Consider the following 26,978-nt stretch of genomic DNA (forward strand, 5'->3'; position numbering starts at 1 on the left):
AGTCGTTTCTACCCTTTTCAGTTTAAGTCAACAAAAACTCAAAAACATTTTAGTCTAGTTTTAGTACAGAAAAAGTTCTCACATATTAGTCTTAACTTATAGTCCAAGCATTGATTTTCTTGCCTAACTCTGGTACGAAATCATGGTACTGTGTTCTATGCACCCTGCCAAACCTGGTCCCTGCTTTCTACAGCTTAGAGGCAGAATAGCATTACAGATACATTGTATTTTGACCGACTTACCCACAGTGGAGAAATATCACGGGTTTTTAATGTCCGATGAAAACTACATTACATTTTAGTCTTGTTTTAGTCATCTTGATGAAAACTAAACTTAACTTTTCAGTTAAGTGGAATTTTCCTTGGTCAAACTGATCAGTTTTAGTCTTCACAGATATATTTTTGTTAGTCTTAGTCTAGTTTTTGTTATGGAAAAAAAGACTGTCAACTAACATTTTTAGTCATAGTTTTAGTCGACAAAATTAACACTGGTGCAAGACGGAGACTAGTGAGAGAGACCACCTGACTACTCTGAAGGGGTTACAAGCATCAGTAGCAGAGATGGGAGAGACTCTGCTGAAACAACTATTACCCAGCTTCTTCACCACTCAAAGCTTTATGGAGGGTGGCAAAGAGAAAGACACTCAGATTAGATCTTGACAAGAGTTCACCAAAGGGATGCTGGAGACTCCATGGTCAAGCGGAAGAAAGTTCTTTGGTCTTATGAAACCAAACAGGTGCTTTTGGGCCATCAGACAAGATGTTATGTTTGGCAGACATTTAACACTGCAAACACACCATCCCCACTGTGATGCACAGTGGGGACAGCATCATACTGTGGGGATGCTTCTCAGCAGCTCATAGAAGAAGATGATAAAATGAATGTGGCAAAATTTAAGAAAATCCTGGAGGACAATCTTATTCAGTCTGCCAGAGAGCTTCACCTTGAGAGAATATTTATTTTCCAGCAAGTCAATGGCCCGAAGCATACAGCGAAAGCTACCCAGAAATTGTTTAAAGACAAGAAAGTGTATGTTCTGGAGTGGCAGAGTCAAAGCCCAGACCTGAATCCAAATAAGGATTTGTGGCTTGACTTGAAAAGGGCTGTTCATGCCTGATCCCCGTGCAACCTGACAGAACTTGAGCAGTTCTGCAAAGAGTGGAGTAAAATTGTAGTGTCCAGATGTGCAAGCCTGATTGAGACCTATCGTCACAGACTCAGTGCTGTGATTGCAGCCAAAGGTGCATCTACTAAATACTGACTTTACGGGGTGAATATTTATGCAACCACATATTTTACTTTACATATTTCTATTTAATTGAGATTACGTTGTAGAAATCTGCTTTCACTTTGAAATTAAGAGTTAAAAAAAAAAAAAAAAATTATATATATATATATATATATATATATATTAACCATGGCTGATTTATACAATCACTAAAAGGTAAACCATCCAAGAGGGTGAAAACTTTTCATAAGCCCTGTATATGCATTTCACGTTTCTTTTCAGGTACCTCTAGTATTTAATATACAAATACATCTTTGATGACTGTCTTCCGGCTGCCACTCACTGGCGCTGATGTACTTTGAGTTGTTACTGTTAATTCTTCTGACATGTTGATCACTCTGCATAGGTTAGATGGTTAACCACACCTTTAATTATGGAGCAGAACAGCCCTTTAGTTTACACTATGTATACGTTTGTGGTTTTTCTTCAGAATTTCAACCCTTTAAGAAGATCATACTAGGATGTAAACATTTCCATCTCAGTAAAATTAGGGTTTAGAGGCAGTGGTGAGCAAAACTCTGCAGCAACATGTACCAAAACTCATCACAATATCCGTTGAGAAACTTCTCCTGTGTGGTCTTTGATGGGAAAATAACACAATATCAATCAGAATTTTGGCAGCTGTAGTTGTATCTGTACGTGACAGCTGATCTACCTCATTTCTGTTTAGACCAGTGGTTACAAACCGTTTTCCTCAAGGAGACTGTTCTTGTATCTAAGGGTGCACTCATTTGAGGCGTTTCACAGTGGCGGACTCAGGATGTCAGAGGGGCAGGGGTGAAAATGATGAAAAGGGCTCTCGTTAATGAGGTAGGGAAACAGTCTTACATTAGAAGTAAAATGGTTAAAAACCTGGATCAAGACTAAAAACTTTATCATGTAGTTATACCTACTACATATATATATACCTACTACTTATACCTCTACAATAAAGCAGATGAATTATGAACAACTTCACCATTTCTTGCTTTACACCCTGGAGCAGTGGTTCTTAACTGGTCTAGCATCAGCACCTACCACTACCTCATTAACAACAAAGATTTTCAGTGAAAAGTGTGTCAGTTTGGACTTGCAATGGAAGAAAAGATGTGGTGGAACAAAGAGATGAAGAAATATCCTTCAAAGTAAAAGCTCGTCGCAGACTTTCTGACACATATTTTTCCCTGGCAGACACAGAAAATCCCAATAAAAATGGATCTGTGATCCATTTTTGGGTCCTGACCCACCATAATGAGAACCAAGGCCCTAGAGAGCACTCAACCAAGTTTTGTCTGATAGGGGCACCCTGGAGAGTATTTTACATTGCTTTGACCACTGAAAGGGCACCATAGGATGCACTTTATCATATTATCTTCTGGAAGGGCACTCCAGAGAGTACTTTTTTTTTTCAATCTCTGGGAGGGCATCCAAGAGAACACACTATCAAATTTTGACCTAAACAATAAAACATCAAAATAAAAAACAGACAATCCAATAAGCAAAATAACAGAGGGGAGAAAAAGGGGGAAAAAAATATAAAGATGATAACATAAAAGTGTACGCAATCATCGCCTTATCCCTATTCCTCTCTCATATACTCTTATGTATTGACTACGAGAGTTTTACTATTGTCTAGCCTTTCTTGTCAAAGGCGTAGAACTAATTGCTGTATACTGTACGTTTATGGTTATTAGGCACATTGGCATTTCCGACAATGTCCCACTTAGATAGAATCACCGTTCTGAGAGCTGTAGACTTGACAAAATTAGCAGTAAGAGAGAAATAGGCCTGCTCTTTTCCTCTCTGCGTGACTCACTTGACAATATTTTGTGTCACGAGTTGAACTATGGAGTAATGTTGGAATAAAAATAAGCTAACATTTAGAATTAAGATAAAACAGAACACCCCAAGAGTGTAAAAAGTCTAGACTGTGTGTCTATGTGTCCCTCTGGAACACTGTGTTCACACAGTGTTAAGTATGTTTAAAGGCTTGTGTCACAAGGCTATCTGTTTTATTAATGCAGCATTATAAGCCAAGAAAAAAGCTCTTTATTCAAACTCACTTTAACAGCAGGCTGACTGGGGTTTAATCATGCATGTGTGCATGTAGTATGTGTGTGGGGGTGTGTGCATGTGTGAGTGAGAGATCAGTTCATTATGCATTGGGATTGACCTTTGACAGGCCCTGCTCCCCTGTTTCTAAAACTAAAGCTGGACCTGATGGGCATTTAATGTGCACTGCAATCTAGTGTCAATCAGCTGGGGGAAACAAAGAGCAGCCGTGTTATTGCTGCTCTCTCTCTGGAGGCCCGCCTTTATGGAAATCACTGGTATGTAACATTCGGAGATGGAGAGACAGAATAAGTGAGACTGTGCATGTGTGCATGAGTTGTATTGGCATTGTAAGTGTGCAGTTGAGTGTTATAGTATTTGTTTGGTCCGTCACTGTCTGACAAAAGCTTTAGCTCTTGGTGTAGGAATTTAACCCATAGGTTCAGAGAAAACCTGCATCCACCTGTGGACTAAGCAGAAAACTGCCTAATTGTGTCTACTAAAAGCTCATTCTAAAATAACCACTGTATTTAAACAAAAAGTGTCAAACAACCAGGTACCAATTAATGGCCAACACTTTGTTGCAATGCTGTAGTTACATTTAGCAGACTTTTGTCCAAAGCAACATACATCTAAGAGTAAGTAAAACCCAAGCAAAGATCTAGACAGGAGGGAATAACATGTGTGCCACAAACTGCTTCATTTCTTTGTAATTGTAGGCACCAGTTTGGCGTGGATGGTAAAGCAGGTGCCCCTGTGATGAGGCTATAGTCCTGGATTTTGATGTTTGGCAAGTCAGGGTTTGGTTAATGCTGAAAGAACGTTACCTGCCTGACTGTATTGCTCCAACTGTGAGGTTGGGTGGAGGAGGGATAATGGTATGGGGCTGGTTTCAGGACTTAGGTGAGGCCCCTTATCTCCAATGAAGGCCAATTTCAATGCTTCAGCTAACCAAGACATTTTGGACAATGCTACTTTTTGGCAACAGTTTGGGGAAGGCTCCTTTCTATTCCAACATGACTGTGCCCCAGTGCACAAAGCAAGGACTATAAAAACATGGTTTGAAGAATTTGGTGCAGAAGAACTTGACTGAGATTGTGAGCCAACCCTTCTCAACAAACATCAGTGTGCTCTACAAAATGAATGAGCTCAAATTCCCACAGAAACTCCAAAATCAAGTTGAAAGCCTTCAAAGAAGAGTGTAGGCTGTTTTAGCTGCAAAAGGGGGCCAACTCCATATTAATGTACATGGATTTGAATACATTGTCATTACAGTCCCTGCCGGATCAAGTGGCCGAATACTTTTGTCCATGTAGTGTATAAGACTGATTTTCAAAATTTCAATTTTTAGAGGTAAAGCACAGGCTTGGGATTGAACGTCACAGACAGGATAAGGATTTTTAAAAAGTCTGAAGGACATTTGTTTGCATTTTTTAACAAATTTTGTCTTGTGATTGTGCAAAAAAAAAGAGGAAAACTCAAATTTTCCTATTATTACTAGCTGATTATATCATATATCCTGAGCTTGTGAACTACCTCTACAGAAAAGATAAAGCTCCTTTTAAATAGTAAATAAATTAATTTTTAAATGTGCCATTTAATTGGAAGTACTGTTGAAGCATGACATTTAAATCAATTTTGATATAATTGTTTACCCAGTTGTTAATCTCTAAATTTTAATTTGAAACTTACTTAATTACTAATTTCTATCATTTTACTGAACTGTTTTAATACTTTATCTTATATCTGTGTTGTTTTAATGGCATGCAAAGCACATTGGGCTGCATGTTTACATAAAAGTCCTCATATGAATACAGATGAGTCCAGCAAAGTCAGGTTGGACAATAGCATTCTATAAACACAAATGAGGCTTATGAAAAAATCAACCAGGGCAACAGTTTTTGACTTACACCTGGATGACTGTAGAAATCATTCTACTTGATGGACAAGCTCTATAAATAAAATACAGATATGAGGCATGTACCGGTCCATTAACAATGTGCCAGGTGAGTAGGTGTGTAGGTGTCTCCTTCTGTAGCTCCACACTGTGGGCAGAGAGAGGCAGAATGTTGGGGTAGATAGCAGATTCCTGAGGTGGGATCTGGTGCCACTTCAGGAGAACAGGGCAGGATTATTGATGGGCCAATTAGCAGCCAGTGTGTGTGTCATCTCTATCCACGAGGGACTCTCTGATAATTAATGAATAATTTAGCATGCCTTTATGTAAATGCTGATAGGGGGTAGAAGTCGCTGGAATCCCACATTTCTATTGTTCAGGATTTGATAAAGTACACCTTTGGAGCATGGGGGGGGGGGGTCTCTCCTTTGTTGTGCACTGTGACTTGTTTGCAAAGGAAACAATAATTTGGAATATTCTCAGATGTGAAAAACCCGATTACTATTATATGTTTTATTATTTTTTACTTCAAACACCAAGTAATCTCTCATTGATCTCCTTGAATGTAATCTTTTTTTGTTGCCTTCTAGGTTTTTGCTCTATGATGAATTCCAAAGAGGACATATTGGAGCGAACGTGCCTTTTCTTTGTAAAAGTCTCAGATAACTTTTATCCATTCCTGTGTGAAACATGTGGCTGGAGTTTGAAATTAACACCTAAAACAAACAATCAAAGAATGACAGTTTGACTAAGTGTCCATCAATATCCTGCCCTTCAGAGGGAAAAATATAGACTGCAGACTTGGAAGCATGCTCTCCATATTTGAGCCATCAGACCGGAGACATGGAGTGATTGCAATTAAGCAGCTGGTGGACATTATACCAGGATTACTCAGGAGTCCTGAGGAGCAAAACCGAGAGCGCCCGATCTCCTCTCAGCTGCTACTCTGCAAAGCCTCATCTTTAAATGCTTTTCTGCTTGCTAGTGATTTTGTTTTATCTCTTTCCACCTCACTTTTGGTGATCATCTCTCTTTGTTCAAAAGTAATACTGTGTGTTTCTGCTATAGGTTTGCTGCTGAGCCTATCAGTGAGGTTTCTGTGCCTCTCTGTGGTTTGCGGTTAGCTTTATGATCTGGATTGAGCTGGATTTCACTCCAGGCTTTAACGAGGTGACACTGAATGCTCTCTTCTTTCCCCTCATTGGCCCTAAAAAACCCTTTTAAGGACTTATGGAGAGCTGTCTGTGAGGATGTTAAAATGTCACTTAACAAATCAATGCACTCATTTGCATGCCAACTGTGAAGCTGGTGTATGCGCATGTGCCTGCACGTGTGGGTGTGTAATCGAATGCACATGTTGTCAGCGGCGAACTGTTTTCTTTTGTATCGATTACGGATGAATAAAGCAAACACTTGTCAGGTCTGTATATACTGCAATGACTGTTTAAGAACAAGCCGTTCAAAACATCCTGAAAACCACATTCAGCATGTGTGACAGTGAAACATTATGCATATACACATGACAAGAACAACACTGCTAAACCACAGAATCAGTAGTTAAATAAAGTTTGTTTGGTCACACTGTGTGCTTATTGTGCATTTTATTAAGCCACATCAAATTTGTTGGTTTTCATATACACAAAACATCCTCAGCAGACGCTACTCTGCTCTTACTCAAAGCTCCTGTGAGGAGTTTCTAGCTGTTTATAAAGCAGACTAAAGTTAATACTGATCTTTCTATATGATCTAAAAACAAAGTAATCCAGTTATTTTACTGCCCATAAATGCAGCTGATTAGTAGGTGTGAACTGAGGCGTTTAATGGCACTCTGCAGAAAGAGACCTGGTGAATATTTTCAGAAAGTCTGGCTGCAGACCGCAGCTCTTTGAGACCACTACCATGAGACAGGATGGAAATACACGTTGAATATTTCAAAATAAAACTGGATTAAACTTCTGATTAGGGTTAGGGTTGACATAAGTGTTAGAATACCAAAACTTAAAAGTCCAAAACCTGACCAGCAAAACCTGATTACAAAACGTTTAATAAAGCCGGGTAAACAGTCTGCTTAGGGGAAAAAACCTTGTCCTCTATAAAAACACTCCAACACAGCTAATGTAGCTAAGGCTTAAGCTAACAAAGCTGCCTTAACTAAGTAAGCTACATTGGTAACGTAGCTGAAGACTATGCACCTCTAACAGTTCTGTAAATCTAAAAACCCCTATATTAGTCGGATAAAATAGCTACGTAGCCAAGGTAGCTAAAACTAAAGCTAAAGACTTTAGCTTATGCTAAATTTGCTAACTTAGCTACTATATCAATGTAGCTATGTTACCTATATAGCTAACATAGTTGTTACAATTATCTACATTTGCTAAAGCTAAGGCTAACAAAGCAACTTTTGCTTACATAGAAACCTTAGCTACATATCTTGCATATGGATTTTGGCTTTAATTCAAGTTAACAAAGCTAAAGTGAGCTACTGTTTGTAAAGCTACTTCTTAAACAGCACACATACATAATCTAATTCCATATTAGACCTCTAACATTACTCCCTGTTTTATTTTTGAAATGTTGCGTCAATAATGTTTGCAATGTGGTTACTTCATGAATGTAGATACCAAACTTATGAAGTTGTTTTAAAAATTAAACTTCTAACTTTGCTCTGTAAAAAAGACAGACATGATTGCCCCTGTTTTAAGATGACCTACAGTTAGATCATCTTTGAAACTGCTATTTTAAGGTCAAAAGATTCATATTCCTACTTCAGCATACATTTATAATTTTTTTTCTACTCTGATTTCTTTTTTCCTCTTCATTTTCCCCACTACTTATTCTCTAACTCTCCGCTCTACTCCCCTTTCCCTCCTCTCTCTTCCAGTCATCTGATCCGCTGGATCAACTCCTCTGGAGTTGCCTTGCCCTGAGGTTGACAAGCACTCTGATTAAAGGGCTTATTAGCTCGCAGTAAATGAGAAGCCGATTGTCATTTTGAAGCAGGCAGAGGAAGCCTGTTGCCAGCCGGGTAGAGAGGGGGCCCCCAACATGGAAGAGGAAAGGGGAAAAAAAAAAAAAGTAGTGGGTGACGTAAGGAATGAGAGCTGTATAGCAGTCGCACAGCTAACAAACCGTTTCCTTTATTCTCATATTCACACACTCAAAGAGAGGCCCAGATGGGTTGTGTGTGTGTTACTTCATTCCCCCCTCCTTCCTGCTCTTCTAATTAGACAGGTCACAACTGTGAGAGTTCTGGCTATGGGTCAGTGGAGGCACTCGCTGGCAAGTGGAACCTGAAACTCTTAACTCTCTCCCACTCACTCCTCCCATCACTCTTTTTATCCCTCACCCCCATGGAAGGCAGGAATATCAAGTTATGGGGTGAAAAGACGCAGAATGAACAGAGATTGGGAGAGTATCTCCCCAAAACAAACATGTCATGGTGGATTTGGTCCCAGTCAGACAAACGGCAGCATGTAGACTGGGAAAGTGCACTAAGTGATCCAATTTACAGCACAGACAAAGGGGTAAACAATGCTGATTGGGAAGTAAATGATGCTGACTCAGACTCAGCAAGCTGTAATGATGTGGTTGTTGTCCTCCTTTCCTAGTTTTGGGATGAAGCTTGGTAACAACAATTACTCTGATACAGGGTAACTTTTGACAAACATACAGCTGGGAGTTTTTAAAAACTTTGAGTTGAAATATTAGTGGAAAATACTAAAAAAAGTCATAGTTGTTGTCATAGTGGTCATTTTAGGTAGCGAATACATGATACCTAACAATACCACTAAAAAATGCTAGAAATATAAACCATTTAAAACCACCTTAAATGGTGCAATGTTATCTTGTTTACCATGAGTGGGCACTATCTGTTATGGCTATTCTTTTTTCAATCCCAGCTGAAGCAGAAGAACTTTTTGGAACTTACCTGTCTTGTTAAAAGAAAGTTATTCTTTACCACTCTGCCCAAGTGTCTGCTCAAAGGTGGATTCATGTTTGGTGGATTTAAATAATGTTTAAAAAGAGTATTGTTTAGGCCTGTATCATATGTAAAATATCCTGAAAGAACTTTTTTGTGACCTCTAGGATGAGAAGATGTCTACTTCACAATAGTCGACTACAACAGCTAACAAGCACCTGCAACGAGTCCAACCATCTGTCCGCCTCTGTGCAGAAAGGCTAACAAGCTAGCAAATACATCACCATCACCATAAGACACATCCACAATGGGATCAAGTGAGTGGAAGCTAAGTCAACAGTCAGAGCTGATTAAAAGCAGGGTGGCTGAGGAAGGCTTCAGAGAGAATATTTGGATAGCTGCTGAGAGGAGCATTGTTGTCTCCGATGATTATAGAGTTGGCTGGAGGACTGGACACTCTCCCTGCCTGTCTGAAGGTGGTGAGGTCTCTCTGCACTGAGTGGAGATGATTAGGATGAATGACTCGACTGATCAGTTCCAGTGTAGTTGGCCTTCGAGGAAGGGTTGTTAGGCTGTTGGGTTATGAAGAGCTGTGATTTGTTATTGTGGGCTTCTTTGTGCATGTATGAAGCTAAAGAAGAGGGCTAATAATCTAACGGATGGCTGGAAAATGAAACCTTTGATAAACATGGGAACACTTTGATGTTCACAGATTCTCTAAAAGGAGTATTTAGTAGAAGTTATTTGATACGGACAATACTCCATCTTTAAAATCTTAAAACTCAATCTTGTTGGGTTTTTTCCTTAACCACTGACTTTCTCTGACCAGTGAAATAACGTTGACAAAATCCCTAGATAGTTTCAGAAATGATGGGACATTATAAAGCATAAAAAAGTACAACACGGCACTACATTGAAACCCAATATTCAGTTTAAGATAGCTCAAACACATCACATGCAATGCTGCAACCAAGGAATTGTGTTGGCATTGGAAAATAAGGAAAATCAAACATCCAGTTTGAATTTGATGGTAGCAACACATTTCAAAAAAGGTTAGGACATTGTGTGAAATGCTAAAAGAAAACTGCTATTTGGAACATCTCACTTTTAATAAGATTAACTAGCTAAGAAATGTAACTGGGATTTGAAAGGGCATCCCAGCGAGGCTGTAGCCTAGTCCCACTTCTAAGTTTTACTAACCTAACATGCCAGATAGACTGTCTCGCATGGGATATATTTCACATCCATCTAGGCAACACCACATTTTTGGAAGAGGTGGAAACTTTCAGAAAAATCTCAGAGGGTGACTGGACCCTCTGAGCCACTGTTTAAAGGCTTACAGTAGACTAAACCACACACATAGCCATCGCCTCTTTCTCCTCAAACGTCATTGATCAGTCTAGACTGGGAACAAACGTTTCAGCTTGAAATTTTGCAAGCTGAATCTGCCTGATGATAGACATTGAATCTGGACAGTCCATCAGCTTTGCAAGGCTGAATGTAATGCCTTTGCAAGGTAAATACACCGTGTGCCTTCCTATATCTGTATTGTTTTTGAATGAAGAGTATGACATGTATGATAAAAAAAAACCTAAGCTAAGTGGAAATACTTGGCTAAAGCTTTGGTTAGGGGGCGCAGAGCAAAGACTGTGTTTTTAAACAAAGCAAAGGTGACAACAGGAGTTCACAAGTCCACAGATGTCCTTAAGTTTGAGAAGCAAGGAGAAACAAAGAGCTGGAGAGATGAAGTGTGTAAAAAAGCAACTCAGTAGACTTTGGCAGAAGCTAAACGAGAGTGTGTAGGAGTGCAGGAAAAGGGAGAAGGACAACATTAGTGAGTGAGTATGTCAGCAGCAGTAGATCATCCCATTTCTCAGGCTCTCATCAGCCTCCTCCATTACGTCATTGAAGAGGAGGATGAAGAAGAGGAGGGGGGCAGCTCGTAAAACACTGAGCACACAGTAAACATGTCCATCCTTATGCATGACAATACCCCTACAGTGAGCGCTGGCTGACATTAGCCAGATAACCCCCCTTGTACCCCACGTGCTCGTTCCCATCCAACAACAAGGTTCTCAGTGGAGACACCAGGGGAATAGATTAGCGCGAGGCTAACATGGTAAGCTGTGCACTGCTACATGAGGCCAAACTGGGCCAGACGACAGTAAGGCTCTCACTCACTCAGTCATTCACAAGTGCATAAGTACATCTTAGTGGTTAGTGACTGCAGTGGTTTACCTCAGCTCACACATGAATTCCCATGAGGTTCCTGCAAGGATAAGATGTTGAGGCTGGTGGGAACGGCATCACAACGGATCAGAGAGGGCCACGAGGATGAGAGGTGAATGTAAACAGCCATGATCTTTGACTCTGTAACTGTTGATCTGAGCTATGTGGGAGCAAAAGTGGGACAAGCTCTTGTCTACTGCTCCTTTAAATGTGTGCACAACAACTGTGCTATCCTGCAAAGTACCAGATTTAATATGTTTAAAGCTTTTGTCACAATATTCAGCCAGGATTATCTCATCATGAGTCAAAAAGGCACCAAAAACAACCCTCACTTCTAATTTGATCATAAACTGGCAGGATAATGGACATGACTGCCCTGATGACATCATTTTTGTGAGTTTGAAGGCCTGTCAGCACATAAATGTGACAAACTTCAGAACACAGCAATCAAAGGCGTTGATAGTGTGAGTACATGAAGTTTTGGGTGGTAAAGGTGATTTGGCTCATATTAATTTGACAGTTGTCTGTTAGCACTGAGCAGCCATGTATGTGTTTACTTCAGCAGGCCAGATTACTACGAGGTGACATATTAGCAGCTGTGAGGTCAAGTCTGAGGCTCAACAAGATCAATGTCAGAGTTCAAAGTGAATATTAGCAGGCAGAAATCAGACAGGGCTTGCTCTTTAAAGCTGCATTAAGGCTTATTTGGACCATTAAGGAGCAAAACAAAACCCCACATGATGACAAAACAAACTATAAGCCCTGATGTACTTGAGATTAACGGCCCATTTGGCTGGGAAGATATCCATCCAGATCAATATAAATGAGGAACGTGTCCCATTTAGGTGTCCATATTTCTTTTGCTAAAACTGTAAATCTTTTTGTTGGCAGTGGTCTCATCACAAGTTGGAATCAGCAAAATACATGCAGAAAATCACTGAGAGCCACTTCGACTGATGGACCTGGGTGTTAATTCTCATTGGGACCAGTGGTGATAACATTTACATGTTGCAGTGAGTATTTGAGTCATTGTTTATTCAGTGAGTCATTAAAGTCATTTTTGACAAGTGCATTACATGAAATCTGAGTCAGAGATTTACTTTTGCCAGGAACTGACATTAAAATTTTGCATGTATCTTAAGAGTGTACTACTGGGAGCTCCATTATTGCATTATGCTCACTATGCTCAGCACAAAGGCTGCAAGCTCTAGAGCAGGGGTCTCAAACTCAAATTGGCATGGAGTCATTGTTGGCACTGTCATGTTAACGAGGGACCACTACAACATTCCATTAGTACAAGAAAGCTCAACACAGCTATGTTGCAGCCTGATGCTACAATCATTTAAATTCATTTTTTCTCATTAATCTACACTTATTACCCCATCCTGACAAAGTAAAAACAGAATTTAAAATTTGCAAATTAAAAAGAAAAAGAAAAAACTGAAATATCCCATTGTCATAAGTGTTCAGACCCTTTGCAACAAGACTTAAAATTTAGCTCAGATGCCTTCCACTTCTCTCACTCTTTGCTAAGATGCTTCTACACCTTGATTGGAGTCCACCTGTGGAAAACTAAATCTATTGAACATGTTTAAGAAAGGCACATTTATCTCAGTAGAAGGCCTCACAGCTGATTGGAGACTATCAGATCAAAAACCAAGCCATGAGGTCAAAGGGACTGCCTCCAGAGACACGATTGCTGACAGGCACTGATTTTGGGAAGGTAACAGAAAAATTTTGCTGCATGGAAAGTGGCCAAAAAAGCAGCTGAAGGACTCTCAGAAATAAACAAAATTCTCTAGTCTGATAAAACCAAGACTGAACTGTCTGGCCTTAATTCTAAACATTTATGTCTGAAGAAAACCAGGCATCTCCCATCACCTGCCCAACACATTAACAGTGAAGCATGGTGGTGGCAGCATTATGCTGTGGTGGTGTTTTTCAGCAGCAGCAACTGGGAGACTGGTGGGGGTTGAAGGAAAGCTAAATGGAGCAAAGAACAGAGATATCCTCACACTGGGCTGAAGCTTCACCTGCCATCATGACAATGACCCTAAGCACCCAGCCAAGACAACACAGGAGTGGTTTTGGGACAATTCTGTGAATGTCCTATAGTGAACCAGCCAGAGTCCTAACTTGAACTCCATCAGACATCTCTAGAGAGACCTGAAAATGAGAAAGACTAGAGGCTGTAATTGTATCTACTGCTCTTAATGGTTTGATCACTCAATGGTTTGACTCATAACAAGCACTTACCCAAAGTGGTGCAAGGAATGCACTCCTTAAAAAACACTAAATTGCAATGGTATAAAAAATACTAATTTAAAATAATAAACCAGTTATGACTCCATAAAGCAGTGATGTGTTGAGTAATAACAGTAAGAGTAGTATCATGTAGTGCTGACCAGTGTTTAACCCTCTCAGTATCATCCTCTGACCCATCACTCTGCCGGCTTTGGCCACTGAACAAGAGGAAAGTCTTACTCTTTCTAAGGGCAGTTTAGCTGATGTCTCTGTCACTGCTTGGAGTGAGCTGATGCTTTATAAGGGGAAAAGGCCACAAGTAATGTGCTGCTCACTTCTCCCATGTGTGTGGTTTGCAGGTCTGTCAGCAGTACTGTAAGAGCACAGATGACTGAAGGGAACCAAACATGTGAAGTACAGAGCAGCAGATGGGCCCTGTAGGGATAAAATGGGTCAGAGAGTGAATGTAACTTCTCTATCCTTAGAAAAATAAATGGGACATCATTTTTGACAGATACGGTTTGACGATAGATTGTGGGTGCAGGATTTGGGGGATTCTCTGAAGAATCAGAATCAGGTTCACTGCCAGGTATGTTATAACATACAAGGAGTTGGATTTGGGGTTTTGGTGTAAGAGCAAGCATTATGGTACTGTTACAGCAGTACTACTATTTTCCAAGGGACTTAGATATAAAGATATAAAACCACTGTATAGCAAGTATATAAAAAAGTTAAAATGTAGGACCTTTAATAAATGAATCCAGCACTTAAAGTCTTCTCTTAGTCCACCATCGACAGCAGAAGACGGCAGCTTTAACAGACTGCGGTTTATGTTTCTCCATATCAGCAGCTCTTGGACATATGACAGCTCAGGTAAACACTGATGCTCAACACAAATACACACACAGACCTACACAGGCATATACACAGGATCACCTGCTATTGCGCTAATGGTTAGCAGACCTGAGAAGTGAGACATGGTCATATGTAGTGGAATGTCAGAGAGGCTGACAGTGCCCAGAGACATGTAGTTATCTGCTGGTGGAGGGATCAAGTTCTTAACCTCTCCTCCGACCTCGTGGTAAAAACAACAAGCAGGCCCTGATCTCTGTGGCATGCCGCCTCCAGATCCTGCTGTCTCCACATGGATGTGTGTGTGGACTGAGAGAGAGGGAGGGTGTCTTTACAAGCAGGCATCCTAGTGTACTGTAGGCACTTCAGTATGGAAGAGGTGCAAAAGCCTCGAGAGACACTGTGGTGTTCGTCTCCAGTGAGTCTGACTAAAATCCAGCCCCACTATTTCCCAAGTCCGTGAAGGCCCAATTATCTGATAGTGCCAAAGATTATCCTGCCACATTTTCCTGTGGTGTGAAGTGTGTAAAGTGTGATTTTATCATCCATGATCTGCTCTGAAGATGACAGGGGCTGCCCCAATTTGAAACCCTAAATATTAAACATGTTCAGCAGTTGGGGTCAGAAATCCTGTTGGTTGTGTGGGACGAACACAGTGGAGAGCCAAGCACACATTCTGTGAATTGTCACATGGAATGAAACGGCAGCCCATCAGGAAGCAAGCTGACTAAAGAATAAATGTAGACATGTTGACAATGGTAAAAGGGGAGCAGAGTTAGATGGATGTCAGAAATAGAGGACCTGCTTGTTGATTTGTGGCAATAACACAACATGTCCTATGAAACATGCCCCAATAAAACAGACAAATACTACTACTGCAATGGATGTAGCAGGTAGCTTACAGCTAGTTACATTTAGCAAGTTTACTCTAAAGTAGAGGTTAGATTTTGTGCCTGAGCCCTGCCCAATGTCAGGCCAGGATCGCTGCTCTGTTCAAGACTGGGTTGGACTTGAGGGAAGTCAAAGATGTCCTGTCAGACATAGCAACATAACTACTTTACCTATTGAATTTTTCATTTTAGTTGTTAAATAACTTGTGAACTTTCCCTGGTGAAGATCCACTGCACACATTACAACTAGAGATACACTGACCAGATCTGCTTCTCTCGCTTCTTGAAAAAAGTTATTTCATTTGCAAATAGATTCCTAGTGGGTGGTTTACTAAACATGACTACCACTGTTTTTTTTTTCTTTTTAAGTTTAAATGAAGGCCTACATTTCTGACATTTAACCTCCAATTTTCACATACTCCGCCTGCACTGTGATCCAGGTCTAAGGTGCTTTGGTCCGACCAAATTGAGCATCCTCACAGCATGTCTGCAGCACTAAGGAGGATCAAAGGTGAACTAGGAGTTCTTTTCTGGGGTTGATTTGTTGTTTATTTTGAACTGATTACATGTTTTATTTTTGCTTCCACCTTGGGTGAGTACATTATGAAGTTAAAATGTTTATGTTTTCTTCAAAGGATGTGTGGTTTTATGTAAAATTCTGTGGTTTTCCACCCCGAGTTGAGTTTTCTTCATCAATGGCACCGTAGTAGCTCTGTGACTCATTGACCTCCTCATGGCTATTGCTTGTGAAAAAGGATGAGACATTAATTTGACATATTGATGACTGACTATCGGGAATCCATGCACTGTGTTGTATTTTGAAGTTGACTGGACGCATGGAACCTTTTGGATTGACGGAGCTTGGCAGCTGGAGCTGAAAATAGATCTGGCACATAACTCCAGCATAGTGCATTGGCGCTTCTGGGACATGAAGGAGACTTACCGGTGCAGTGGAACTGGAAAGATTGACAAGAAGGAAGCGATTTGCTATGCAGTCGACTTTGCTAGCGGATCGCGGTGCAGGCAGAGTATGTGGAAAATGGGACAGGGAGGGAAGCTGTCAGCCTGCTACACAATGAGAACAAGTGATGGAGAGAGTTCAGCGCACATTTACACACAGGTAGAAGAAAAAGGAGCAAAATTTACATTGATCATCTTCTCTAATGCAACTCATTTTACAAGTAAAGTGAGTGAAGAGCAGTGCAGACCGTAGCCACACTGATGCTCTCAAAAAAGCTCTGGTCATTCAGTACACACAGATGTCTGTGCGTCAGCTCCTCATCCTCACAGGTCTTTTTTTTTATCACAAACAATACTGATCCATGTCTATGATACGTGCTCCTGTTATGCACCCACTAAGATCTCATCTGAACAGATTTCTGCCTCTAAAAACAAGTTTATTTAAAAAAATCTTGGACAGGCACAGGCTTGGGCTGGAATTTTTATGCCTGATTTAAGTTGTACTCAATAGCCTTTTTTGATTGTGCAAGTTTTGAGTTTTGAGTGGAGACTCTGTTTGTTGGTGAATGACTCTGTTAATGTGTGGTATGCTGTGTTAGTCATCTTGTTCTATATCAAACACAGAACAAATCTGTGAGATCATTCATTATCATTTGTCATATGTGGGGTCTCTGAAATTTTTTAAAATCAGTTAAGATTCTAAAAATCTTTATTGTGTGCCAGAGCTTAAACAACAGTCTGTACACATGTTTTTGATTATGAACTCTGACACTTCCTACACCAGAGCAACATAAAACAGGCCACACTTTGGTGTAATTTTTAGGTCTTCTCCTGGATGATTCTTTCATTTCAAACCACACGACTCTCTCTCACAACAATAAAACAACAAGATGCCGTTTTGCACAGAAGCACAATCCTTTACTGTGAGAGGGTTTTAATGGCCTCTCCAGATTGGGCCCTAATTAGCTGTTAATCATCTCAGGCTCATAACCAGAGTGGAGACAGCAGGCGCGTGTGTGTCTGTAAGCGTGCATGCATTTGCATGTGTTTGCGTGTTCTCTCCTGCTGTCTATCCTTGTGTTGCTGAGGCCATTAGCAGCAGACAAGCTAAAGAGAGCCAAACAGCCCATTAACTCTTTCACTCTTCCACTTCTCCTCACTACCATGCTCATCTCTCTCCCTGCAGCACCACAGTCGCCAGATGACACCCTCTAATGCCAGCTATCTGTCATGACCAGAGACCTGTCCACCCACACATGCACCCCTCTACCTCGTCCTCCACTCTTTTGTTCCTTTATTCTTCCTGTCCATCCTCCAATACTCCGTCTCTGATTCTTTCTGTATTGGCAAAACTGTAGGACTGGAGTTCAATGGTAATAAAATGACCTAAGAGAGAGGAAAAATGTACTCTGAAATGGCCAACCAATCAAAACATCTGAAGGTTTCTGTGGAAGTGTGATTCCTAAAAATCCTGTGAGCAAAGGATGAAGAAGAAGCCTGATTAACCTGTCCTCTAAAAACCAATCAGTTCATCCTTGATTCAAAGAGACTGGACATTTATGCAAAGTCTGAAGGAAGTCCCTAAGTCAGTTCTTGAGATATGATGTTCAGAAGAATGCTCCAGAGGTATGTACTTACTCACAGACGGACAAACAGCCCCCCAAAAATGCCCCTACTCTAGAGCAGGGTTCTCAACCTTTTCAGCCTGCGACCCCAAAAATAAATGTGCCAGAGACCAGGGACCCCCACTGTACTTGAAAGTGGATGAACACAATTTGAAATAGTCATGTGCATACGAGGCCATCTATAAAGGGGGATAAATGGGAGAGCTTTCTGGCGCCCAGTCAAACTGGGGGCAAAACCATGGTCCATCGTAAAGTTAAGCTGTGATATCCATATTTCATATTAAAAAAAAAACACTCTTATCAAAGAAACAAATATTTTTAATCATTCGTGTAGTAAACAGCCTGCTTAAAAAGGTAAAAACCCCTTTGTAAAAAAAAAAAATTATTAACATGGTTTAAAAATTGCTACAATGGGTTAATAATGGCAAAAAATGGTGGAAAAGGTGGTAAAATTGGATTTTAAAAGTAGTAGAAATGGTTTAGAAGTGGTAAAAATTAGATTAAGCTGGCAAAAAAAGGCAAAAATGGGTGTAAATAGTAGTAAAAAGGAGTTAAAATGTGGCTGAAATTGCTTTACATTGGCAAAAATGGGTTAACTGAGAAAGAAAAAACAGGGAGATACTGGCGGAAATTAGTTAAACTAGCAAAAATGGGCATATCAGATGGTGAAATAGGGTTAAAATTGGGTGTAAAAAGTGGTTAACAGGGGTTAATAGTAGCAATAATGGGTCAACAGAAGCAACGTTAAGCTCAAGTGGCAAGAGTTGGTTTAGATGTGGCAAAATCATGCAGAAGAGAAAGTGGTGAAAAGAGTTTTAAACTGACAAAAATAGTTGTTAAATGGTAAAAATTTGTTACATTTTGAAAAATGGGTAAAAATTTCGACAAAACTGGTTTAAAGTGGCAATTTAAGAAACATTTTTAGTTTTTGAGGGCAACTGGAGACCCCCTCTCAGTGTTTCGCGACCCCCAAGGGGGTCCCAACCCCAAGGTTGAGAAACACGGCTCTAAAGGATAGCATTAAAAGTGGGTGATAGTACCCAGTGGAAAGCCTATCTGGCACACCAGAGAGACTGTTTCATATATTACTACGTGTATGTATCTTCATTCATCTAGGAAATCTCTCATACAGAGAGTGTGGGAAGGGCTTCCACTGCTGCATCAACGTATGAATGTGTATGGATGCACAGGAATATAATATAAAGGAGAGCAGCAAATCTTTAATTTTAAAGATTTATGAACTGTTTTTTTATTAATTGCTAAAAAACTGACAGACAAAATATACCATTCATTTTTTAAGTCTAGGCCGGCTCATGTTAAAAAAAAACAAAACATCTAGTTTTGTTCTTCTCCAGTACAAATTACCATGAGAAACCACTCTGAGTACAACACTGAACAGCATGCTGCCATCCACATCCACCTTGGCCTCCAGCATGCTGACAGCCAAAGTGAGAGAAGTGTGTGATTAATGATAGGGGGCCTGGTCATATCAGCAGGCTGGTTAACAGACCTCACCACAAGAATACACAGGTCACCTAGCCTCATCAGCACCCATTACTACTATGGGCACACATTATGCGGGACTGCATCTGTTTTTACCCAGAACATTTGAATGAAAGGGAAAACGGCCCATAAGCACATGCTAAAACTGAAGAACTGAGGATGTTTAGACAAATAAAAATGTTTGTATAATGAGGTATATAAGGTATTTTTCCACATATTTCAGCTTATATTTTAAGAAAACACATTTTTTAAAAGGACAGCATAACCTTTGATTATCAGTATGATTGGGAGCAAAGAGGTTTTGCATCAAACTGAAGACAAAAAGTTCCTGCTCCAGCAACAAACACCAGAAACAGTAAATCTCTCTGGTTCTTTATGACCTTCTTGAGAAGAGCAAGGTAATCTGATCTAAAAAGGCACCTTAGTTTTATAGCCAGTCAGTGTGTATGTGTGCGTGTGGGGAAGAGGAGAACATTTACAATAAAAATATGACAGCAGGTCTGACAACATCCGACGTGCATATACACACAACATTTCTGCTTTTGGCCTGAGTGAGCAGGAAGGAGAGATCAGAAACAGGATACAGCGTGGTCTCTCTGCGCACGAGCAAAGTCACACAGACCCAGGAACACACTCCAGATGTGTGTTGACAAGTAGAAAGAGAGATGTTGAGGACGATAGGGAGAGGACGTGAGGTGATGTTGGATCACTCTGCCAACACAGAAATCGGAGAGCCGGGGCATGTCGGAGGAGCGGGCGGCTCAGGTAACAGGAAGAAGTGTGAGACGAACAGGAAATAACACTGTCTCTTTGAATTAGCATTTCCAGCTAAAACAGGATGAGCAGGAACGTCTGGCAAGGCTTCAGTTGGCCTGAGTTATGGGACATAGGAGTCACAAACAATGCATATGTGCATGTTAACAATTTAAATCAGTGGCGTGTAGACCACAAATTTTAAAAGGAGGGCTATGCTTTGGAAATTCCTTATAAATTTCACATTAATTAGATTAAGTGGATGGTGTTCCTAATTTAGAAGGATTTTGTTTTTTATTTAAGCCAGTTCTTGGGGACTTAAACTTGAGTTATGTAGTTGAAGGCTGGTCCTCATGCTTATTATTTCTTCTTCAACTAGAAATGATATTGGAAAGGTTCTTTCATGTTGTAGTTCTTTGTTACTCACCAAGCGATTGATGCGCACAAACTCCTCAGGACTCTTGGCCCAGGGTGGCAGCTCCACATCAGAGACTACGGTGCAATCCTCCATCACTCCCAGGTTATAGCTGTTGGCATTGACGAACATCTCCGGGAGATAGAAGAACTCTGGGATCAGCTCCTGCAGGGATTCATAAACACATTTACACTAAATACAACTAATTTCTATAATAAAAACATGACGACAATAATCATTGATGCACTAAATGGACAAAAGTATTTAGCCACACTAAACTGAATTCAGGTGTTTCAATCAGACATCCAAACACCTAGCCATGCAGTCTCCATTTGCAAACATTTGTAATAAAAAAATGGCTTGTTCTGAAGAGCTCAGTGACTTCAAGAGAGGTACTGTGATGGATGTCTTTGCAATAAAACTGTTCATGAAATTTAATTCCTACTTGAAATTCCACAGTCAACTGTAAGTGTTATAAGTAGAAAGTGGAAGTGTTTAGGAACAACATCAACTCCACAAAGCAGTAAATCACGTAAAATCACATAGCGGGGTCAACAACTGCTATTGCACATGGTGCCTAAAAGTCACCAACTCCAACCTTCTACTGGCATTCATGGAAGTACAAAAACTGTTCAGTGGGAGCTTTAGAGAATGGATTTCCATGGCCAAGCAGCTGCATGCAACCTCTTAAATCACCAAATCCAATGTCAAGCGTCAGATGGAGTGGTGTAAAGCATATGACACTGGAATGTAGAGCAGTGGAAATGTGTTCTGTGGAGTGAAGAGTCACACTTCTCTGTTTAGCAGTGAAATGGGCGAGTCTGACTTTGGTGGATGCCGAGAGAACGTTACCTGCCTGACTGCATAATGCCAACTGTGAAGTTTGATGGAGGAGGGACAATGGCACAGAGCTGCTTTTCAGGGTTTGGTCTAGGCCCCATATCTCCAGTAAAGGGCTATCTTATTGCTTCAACATGCAAATACATTTAGGACAATGCTATGCTTCCAACTTTGTGGCTACAGTTTGAGGAAGGCCCTTTTATTCCAACATGACTGTGCCCCAGTGCACAAAGCAAGGACTATAAAAACATGGTTTGTTGAGTTCATTGTGGAAGAACTTGACTGACATTACTACAAGAATAAATATCTTTTTTTAAAGAAAGGACTTTTCAAGTAAAAGATCCCTAGATGCAACAACAAAGAAGAACAATAAAATCTCTGTTTAAAATCTGCTACGTTTGATTGATGCAAAAATGACTGACACAGACTTGTTTTCTTATTGCTATTATCCTTTCAGATATTTCTTTTTTGCTCTTTACAGCCTTTGGAAAACTGCTTTTAAAATGTGTTTCAGAAGTATAATAACTTGGTTTTAAGTAGGACACTAATGCTTAATGAAAACTACAGGAAGCTGACGAAGAGATCAGACTGGTCAGAAGAAAGGAGTCGGATTTGGAAAAGTGTGAAAGGTAGAGCAAAATTTGCAAAAAAATAAGTAACATAAAAAAAGTAGATTTCTAAGTATAAATCCAGTCCAGAAATACCTTAGAAGGTCCTCAGGGAGTGTCTTATTGCATTAGCTTTATAAATTGTACAATTATTCATGGGAATTACATTTGTGACATCTTGTCTTTTGCACTGCAGTTAATGTTGAGAACCTCTGCCTGTTCACTCAGCTCTTTTTTCTATTGGGATGTTCATGTTGGCTTCATCTCTATATCCTTTGTTTTTCTACTGACTTTTCTGTTCCAAAACAACCAACAAAAAGACAGCCAGCCAAATCCTCTTCTAACTATCTTGATTTTATTTGGTCGTTCCAGGGATATTTTTGAAACTGGCAGGGAGTGAGAAGAATTACAGTTATGACATGATTTGTTACCCTATATCTTTGGCCATTCGTCTTTCTTAACAAAGCAGAACAAGCTACAATGACTGTTGAGATTAAGATAGAGAGTTTGAGTTTTTAAAACATACAGAAAAATCCAAACTGCTACTCCAGGCTTAAACTATAATGGTAATGTTTTGTTTGGCTGATTATGCGACAAAAGGATGGGCCAGGATGACTCATTTCTTGGCTGTTTAATGTAAATAGTTCAGAACAGAGCATGCAATGTGTATTATGTAGAAAAATGTTGACTTAAACACATACCTGAACAAGAATCATTCCTCACTGCACTTGAGTTATTTGTGCATAGACAAAATAAAATGCTTTTTTAACCCTATTGGACTATGTAAACATTTTACAGAGTACTTTGACAAAAATCAGATTTAAGAATGAGACTTAAAGCAAGTAAGGGTGGGACAAAATATGGTTATGTAAATTTACTGTCATCCCAATTCATGCGGTACAACATCAGATTGGACTGCTGGTGCACAGTATTGGGAGTATTTCAAATTTCAAACATGTAAAAACGCTACTTACTTTTAATTTAATGGGAGAAAAAAATAATGTGGCATAAACAGACATCAGTAGCCAATGTTTATGTGTTGTGTCCAATCAGTTAAATGCTGGCATTTAGCACATTTATTGGGCAGAAGATGTGACCTGTTGGGCAAATTCTGATCTGTTATCATTGTAAAGCATAAAACAATGGTATGATGGGAGTCTTAAACCAAAGTAGTCATAAAAAAGGCATAACCATTGGTTAAACTACTATTTTAAACCTCAAACTGGCTCTTATTTTTACAATCAGTGTGTCTATAATTAAAACACTGTAACGCCAAACTAGTTGAAAGTACCAAAAATATTTTAGTAACTGATAACGTCAAATTTTATAGTGGAAGTTTGTTCTGTGTATGAATCCAAGTTTTACAATTCACATGCTTCTTATCCACTGCAATTTCCTTTACATTTTTCATATATTTTAAACTTTGAACAGTCATGCCAACTAAAGTAAGCTAATTTGATTGGCTAAGTTGCAAAGAACTGAAATGACCCAGAAAGTGCTCTTCCGATGAGTTTAGTACAGCACCTTGCTTTGCTGGAGTTGGTCCCTACAGGTTGGACTCTCGAACTGAGTGGGTACTCATGGTGCAAAAGTGTCTAATGCCTAAAGGCATTCTGGGAAAACTGCAGCTTAAGGGATGATCAACACATAATGTGAGCACAATGACTAAAGTATTGTATATCAACTCAGAAAAATAGAGCTGAAGTAGCTGTTTTGGATTTTTAAATTGACACAACTCATCTTTTAAAAAACCTTTTACAGCACCGTCTTACAGTGTATGGTTTCATACCATTTGGGTCTGTTTTGATGCCAGTGCTTAATCCATACTTTTTAAATGGTGTCAATGCCTAACAGTGCCTGAATCAATACTTTAAGAGAATAAAAAATGTCTTAAATGTCAGTGAGTGAATTAAAGATGTCTCAGTATTGTAAAAGATTAAGAGAAATCTCTTAAAAGATGCCAATGGGACACAGGATAAGAAAAGGATAAATGTGTCAGTTAGTGTGACTGCGTATCTGGTAGTAAAACATGGACTGAGGAGACACAACGCTACAGACAGCAAAAAGAAATAAAAAAACTGTTCATACTCATGACATAAATCAAATAATTTGATCCTCTCAGTAGGAGTGGCAGGGAGTCACGTTGGGGTGGTTGTGTACTGAAATGAAGCATCAAAATCTGTGCTGTATTTCAGCTTGGTAGGTATCAAATGTGTTGGTACTGGTACCAACCATAATAGCTCCTCCTTTCACCACTGGGGTGCAATCGTCCAATCAAATGAGCAAGCAAACACAGGTTTAAAAAAACACTGCACTTCCTTACATCTAAAATCTCCTCACTCCACAAAACCTGACCTGAAACTAAAGGTTGACCTCTTAACGAGTCCTCCAGCTCACCCAGGTTCAGCGGCTGCAGCCTGCTGTAAATCTGAGCTGGAGGTGGCAGGATGCACACACGCACATTCAGAAACACACCAACTAATCCTTGAGGGCTTCGGCTCCCCAACACTCACGCCTGCATTGCGTGGACCATTATGTGCAGTGGCCCCTTTTGCTCCGGCCTGGTCAGAGGCCAGCCCCTCTGATCCCCAATCCTGTCCTGTCATGGGTCACTGGAGGGGGCTCTGGCCTCTGGGCTCCTCTGCTACACTTCCACTCTTGCTACTTCTAACCCCTCTACCCTCCTCTCTCCCCCTCTGATGCCTTTAGGCTTAGGCTCGGGGTCAGGGGATTGAGGATTGGAGGTCATGCTAGCGTCACCCAGGCTAGAGACACATTGAATCTGGGTGTTGTAACCTATTATCACCCCTTCTTTAGCGGTGGGGTATGAAAACACTGGGGCTTTTTGCCCTTTGGCAGGGGCAGAAAGCTGCTATCAATGGCTCCAACGCAAAAGCTAAATGGTGTACTTAGCATACCTAATTGATACATCTCCTCTCTAATTCCTCCTTTGCCTGGAACATGAATATGTGCGTCCAAGTGGATAAAGTCAACGTGCTTTTATTCATTATATGATAAAAACTTAAAGAGAACAAGAAAACCAAGTGACGTGGTCCAGATTTCTTCTTTATTTTGATCTGAGGCTGAGCTCTCACAGTTTGATCCACATTGACAGGTCTAGACCAATAGAGCAAATGAAGTCTCTCATTGGGCTTTCGCAATCAAGCATCAGCCAGCTACGTAGTAACACAATCCATATGTTTTATCAGTGAGATGTGAGGGGGGTTGGTGGTAAATGCAATCAAGCGTCAAAACCCCCCAACACCAGCGCTGTTCCCCCATCCAGTGACCCAGCGCCAGGAGACCAAGCAAAACCGGGCTTTGACAGAGAATGTCTGACTGTAGTCGTAAATGTTTTAGGAGAGCAGTTAAAGTGTGCACTGGGGGGTTCAAGGGCCCTCAGTATGAGAATGACCTGCGCTGTTTCAGGGCAGATCCAAAGGCTCAGCACAGTTTTTTGGGGGCCCAATGGGCAGGGATTCAAGTCCAGGTTATAGCTGGCTGGATCTGAGACAGACGGCTGGGACAGATGAGGATTAGTCTAATGCTTTGATCAGAAGAGCAGGAAGCTTTCATGGCATAGGGACAATGATTAGTAGTGACTGAACATTACTCTTTCAAACCTTGTCCTCTTTGTGTGGAGGGATGCTGGAAGAGGATTTATTCTTCTGTAAGGCTCTGTCCTTTATCTTTTATAACTTCTGACCATCTTATGGGTCAAACACCTCAAATGAAGAAGAGAAGACTTTTTGTATGTATATCTGTAACCCATGCAATCCCGAAATTTTTAAAGAGGCAGACCGCCTCTAGAATAATCAAGTCTTACTTGTTCAGATATGGGCCTCACAGCGAGAGACTTTCTTAAAAGGACAGGGACGAGTGTCCTCAGGAGGCAGAGTGTGACAGAAGTAGAACTATTGCCTGGTTCTATGCCTCTGAGAGGTATCCAACCACCAGACAGTGAAAGCACATTAATGGGTCAAGAAGGAGGGCTGTGGCGCTTTCTGTGGTAAAGTGACAAAATGTTTTTGGCAAGGGTCAACTATGATGCAAAATGAACTTGACCTTATATCTCAGAAATCTCATCTGTTTAGCTTTGAGCCACAGTCAATATTTGTGCAAAGTTTCAAAGAAATCCCTCAAAGTGTTCTTGAGATATTACATTCCCAGAAAAGTCACCGAGCTCTTCAGAATGACCCATTGTGTATCTCAAATGTTTGCAAATGGACACTGCATGGCTAGGTGATTGATTTTATACACCTGGAGCAACAGGTCTGACTGAAACACCAGTATTCAACAATTTACAGGTATGGCCAAATACTTGTATCAATACAGTGTATGCTGATGTAAGGATTTTGAGAAATGTCAGTAGAGGATTTAAATGGCACATCTACTTCTGGAACCAGAGCCGTTGAAAAAGTGGGCAGGCATTGCATGGCCAAGATGTATGACCAACCTAAAAATATACAGTGCTTAACAAATTTATTAGACCACCTGTCTCAGAGACCATCCAGCATCATGAAGTGCTTTAATGTGGACTCTTTCATTTTCAGTGAGCTCTCGACATTTTACCATTTTGAACAGGAATAAGGAATTTCAAACTGTATTCACCTTTTTAAACCCAAATTTGAGCCGTCTCACTGGGCTTCTCTGAGAAGTCAGAAATGAATCAAGCATAACATTCAACCGCTAAAACTCATTTTTCTGTTCAGGAATGCAAGTAAATAACTATAATTTGACATATTAATCAAGAAATAATAACGTGCTTTACTATTTTTTCAGTTTTTTGTAAATGAGTAAATTTGAAAATTCATGGATAACAATAATAATTATATTTTAGCATTAAAAATATAATATAAATTTGTTAAGCACTGTAATTTAAAACTTGGCTATCGCTGATATGGAGGCATAAAAAGGACACTGA

At 40.2% G+C, this 26,978-nt stretch overlaps 1 protein-coding gene across 5 annotated transcripts in view; it reads right to left on the reverse strand.

Annotated features, from left to right (window-relative positions):
- The window catches only part of lrba (LPS responsive beige-like anchor protein), a 307,885-nt gene that overhangs the window by 44,683 nt on the left and 236,224 nt on the right, over positions 1 to 26,978 (reverse strand). For all 5 annotated transcript variants that reach the window (XM_041784335.1, XM_041784337.1, XM_041784340.1 and 2 more), the window contains one exon: positions 20,619 to 20,771. In XM_041784335.1, coding sequence (XP_041640269.1) covers positions 20,619 to 20,771 — 153 coding nt within the window. The remainder of the gene's footprint in view (positions 1 to 20,618; positions 20,772 to 26,978) is intronic.

Source organism: Cheilinus undulatus, linkage group 4 (genome assembly GCF_018320785.1).
Source record: "Cheilinus undulatus linkage group 4, ASM1832078v1, whole genome shotgun sequence".
NCBI classification, from domain to species: Eukaryota; Metazoa; Chordata; class Actinopteri; order Labriformes; family Labridae; genus Cheilinus; species Cheilinus undulatus.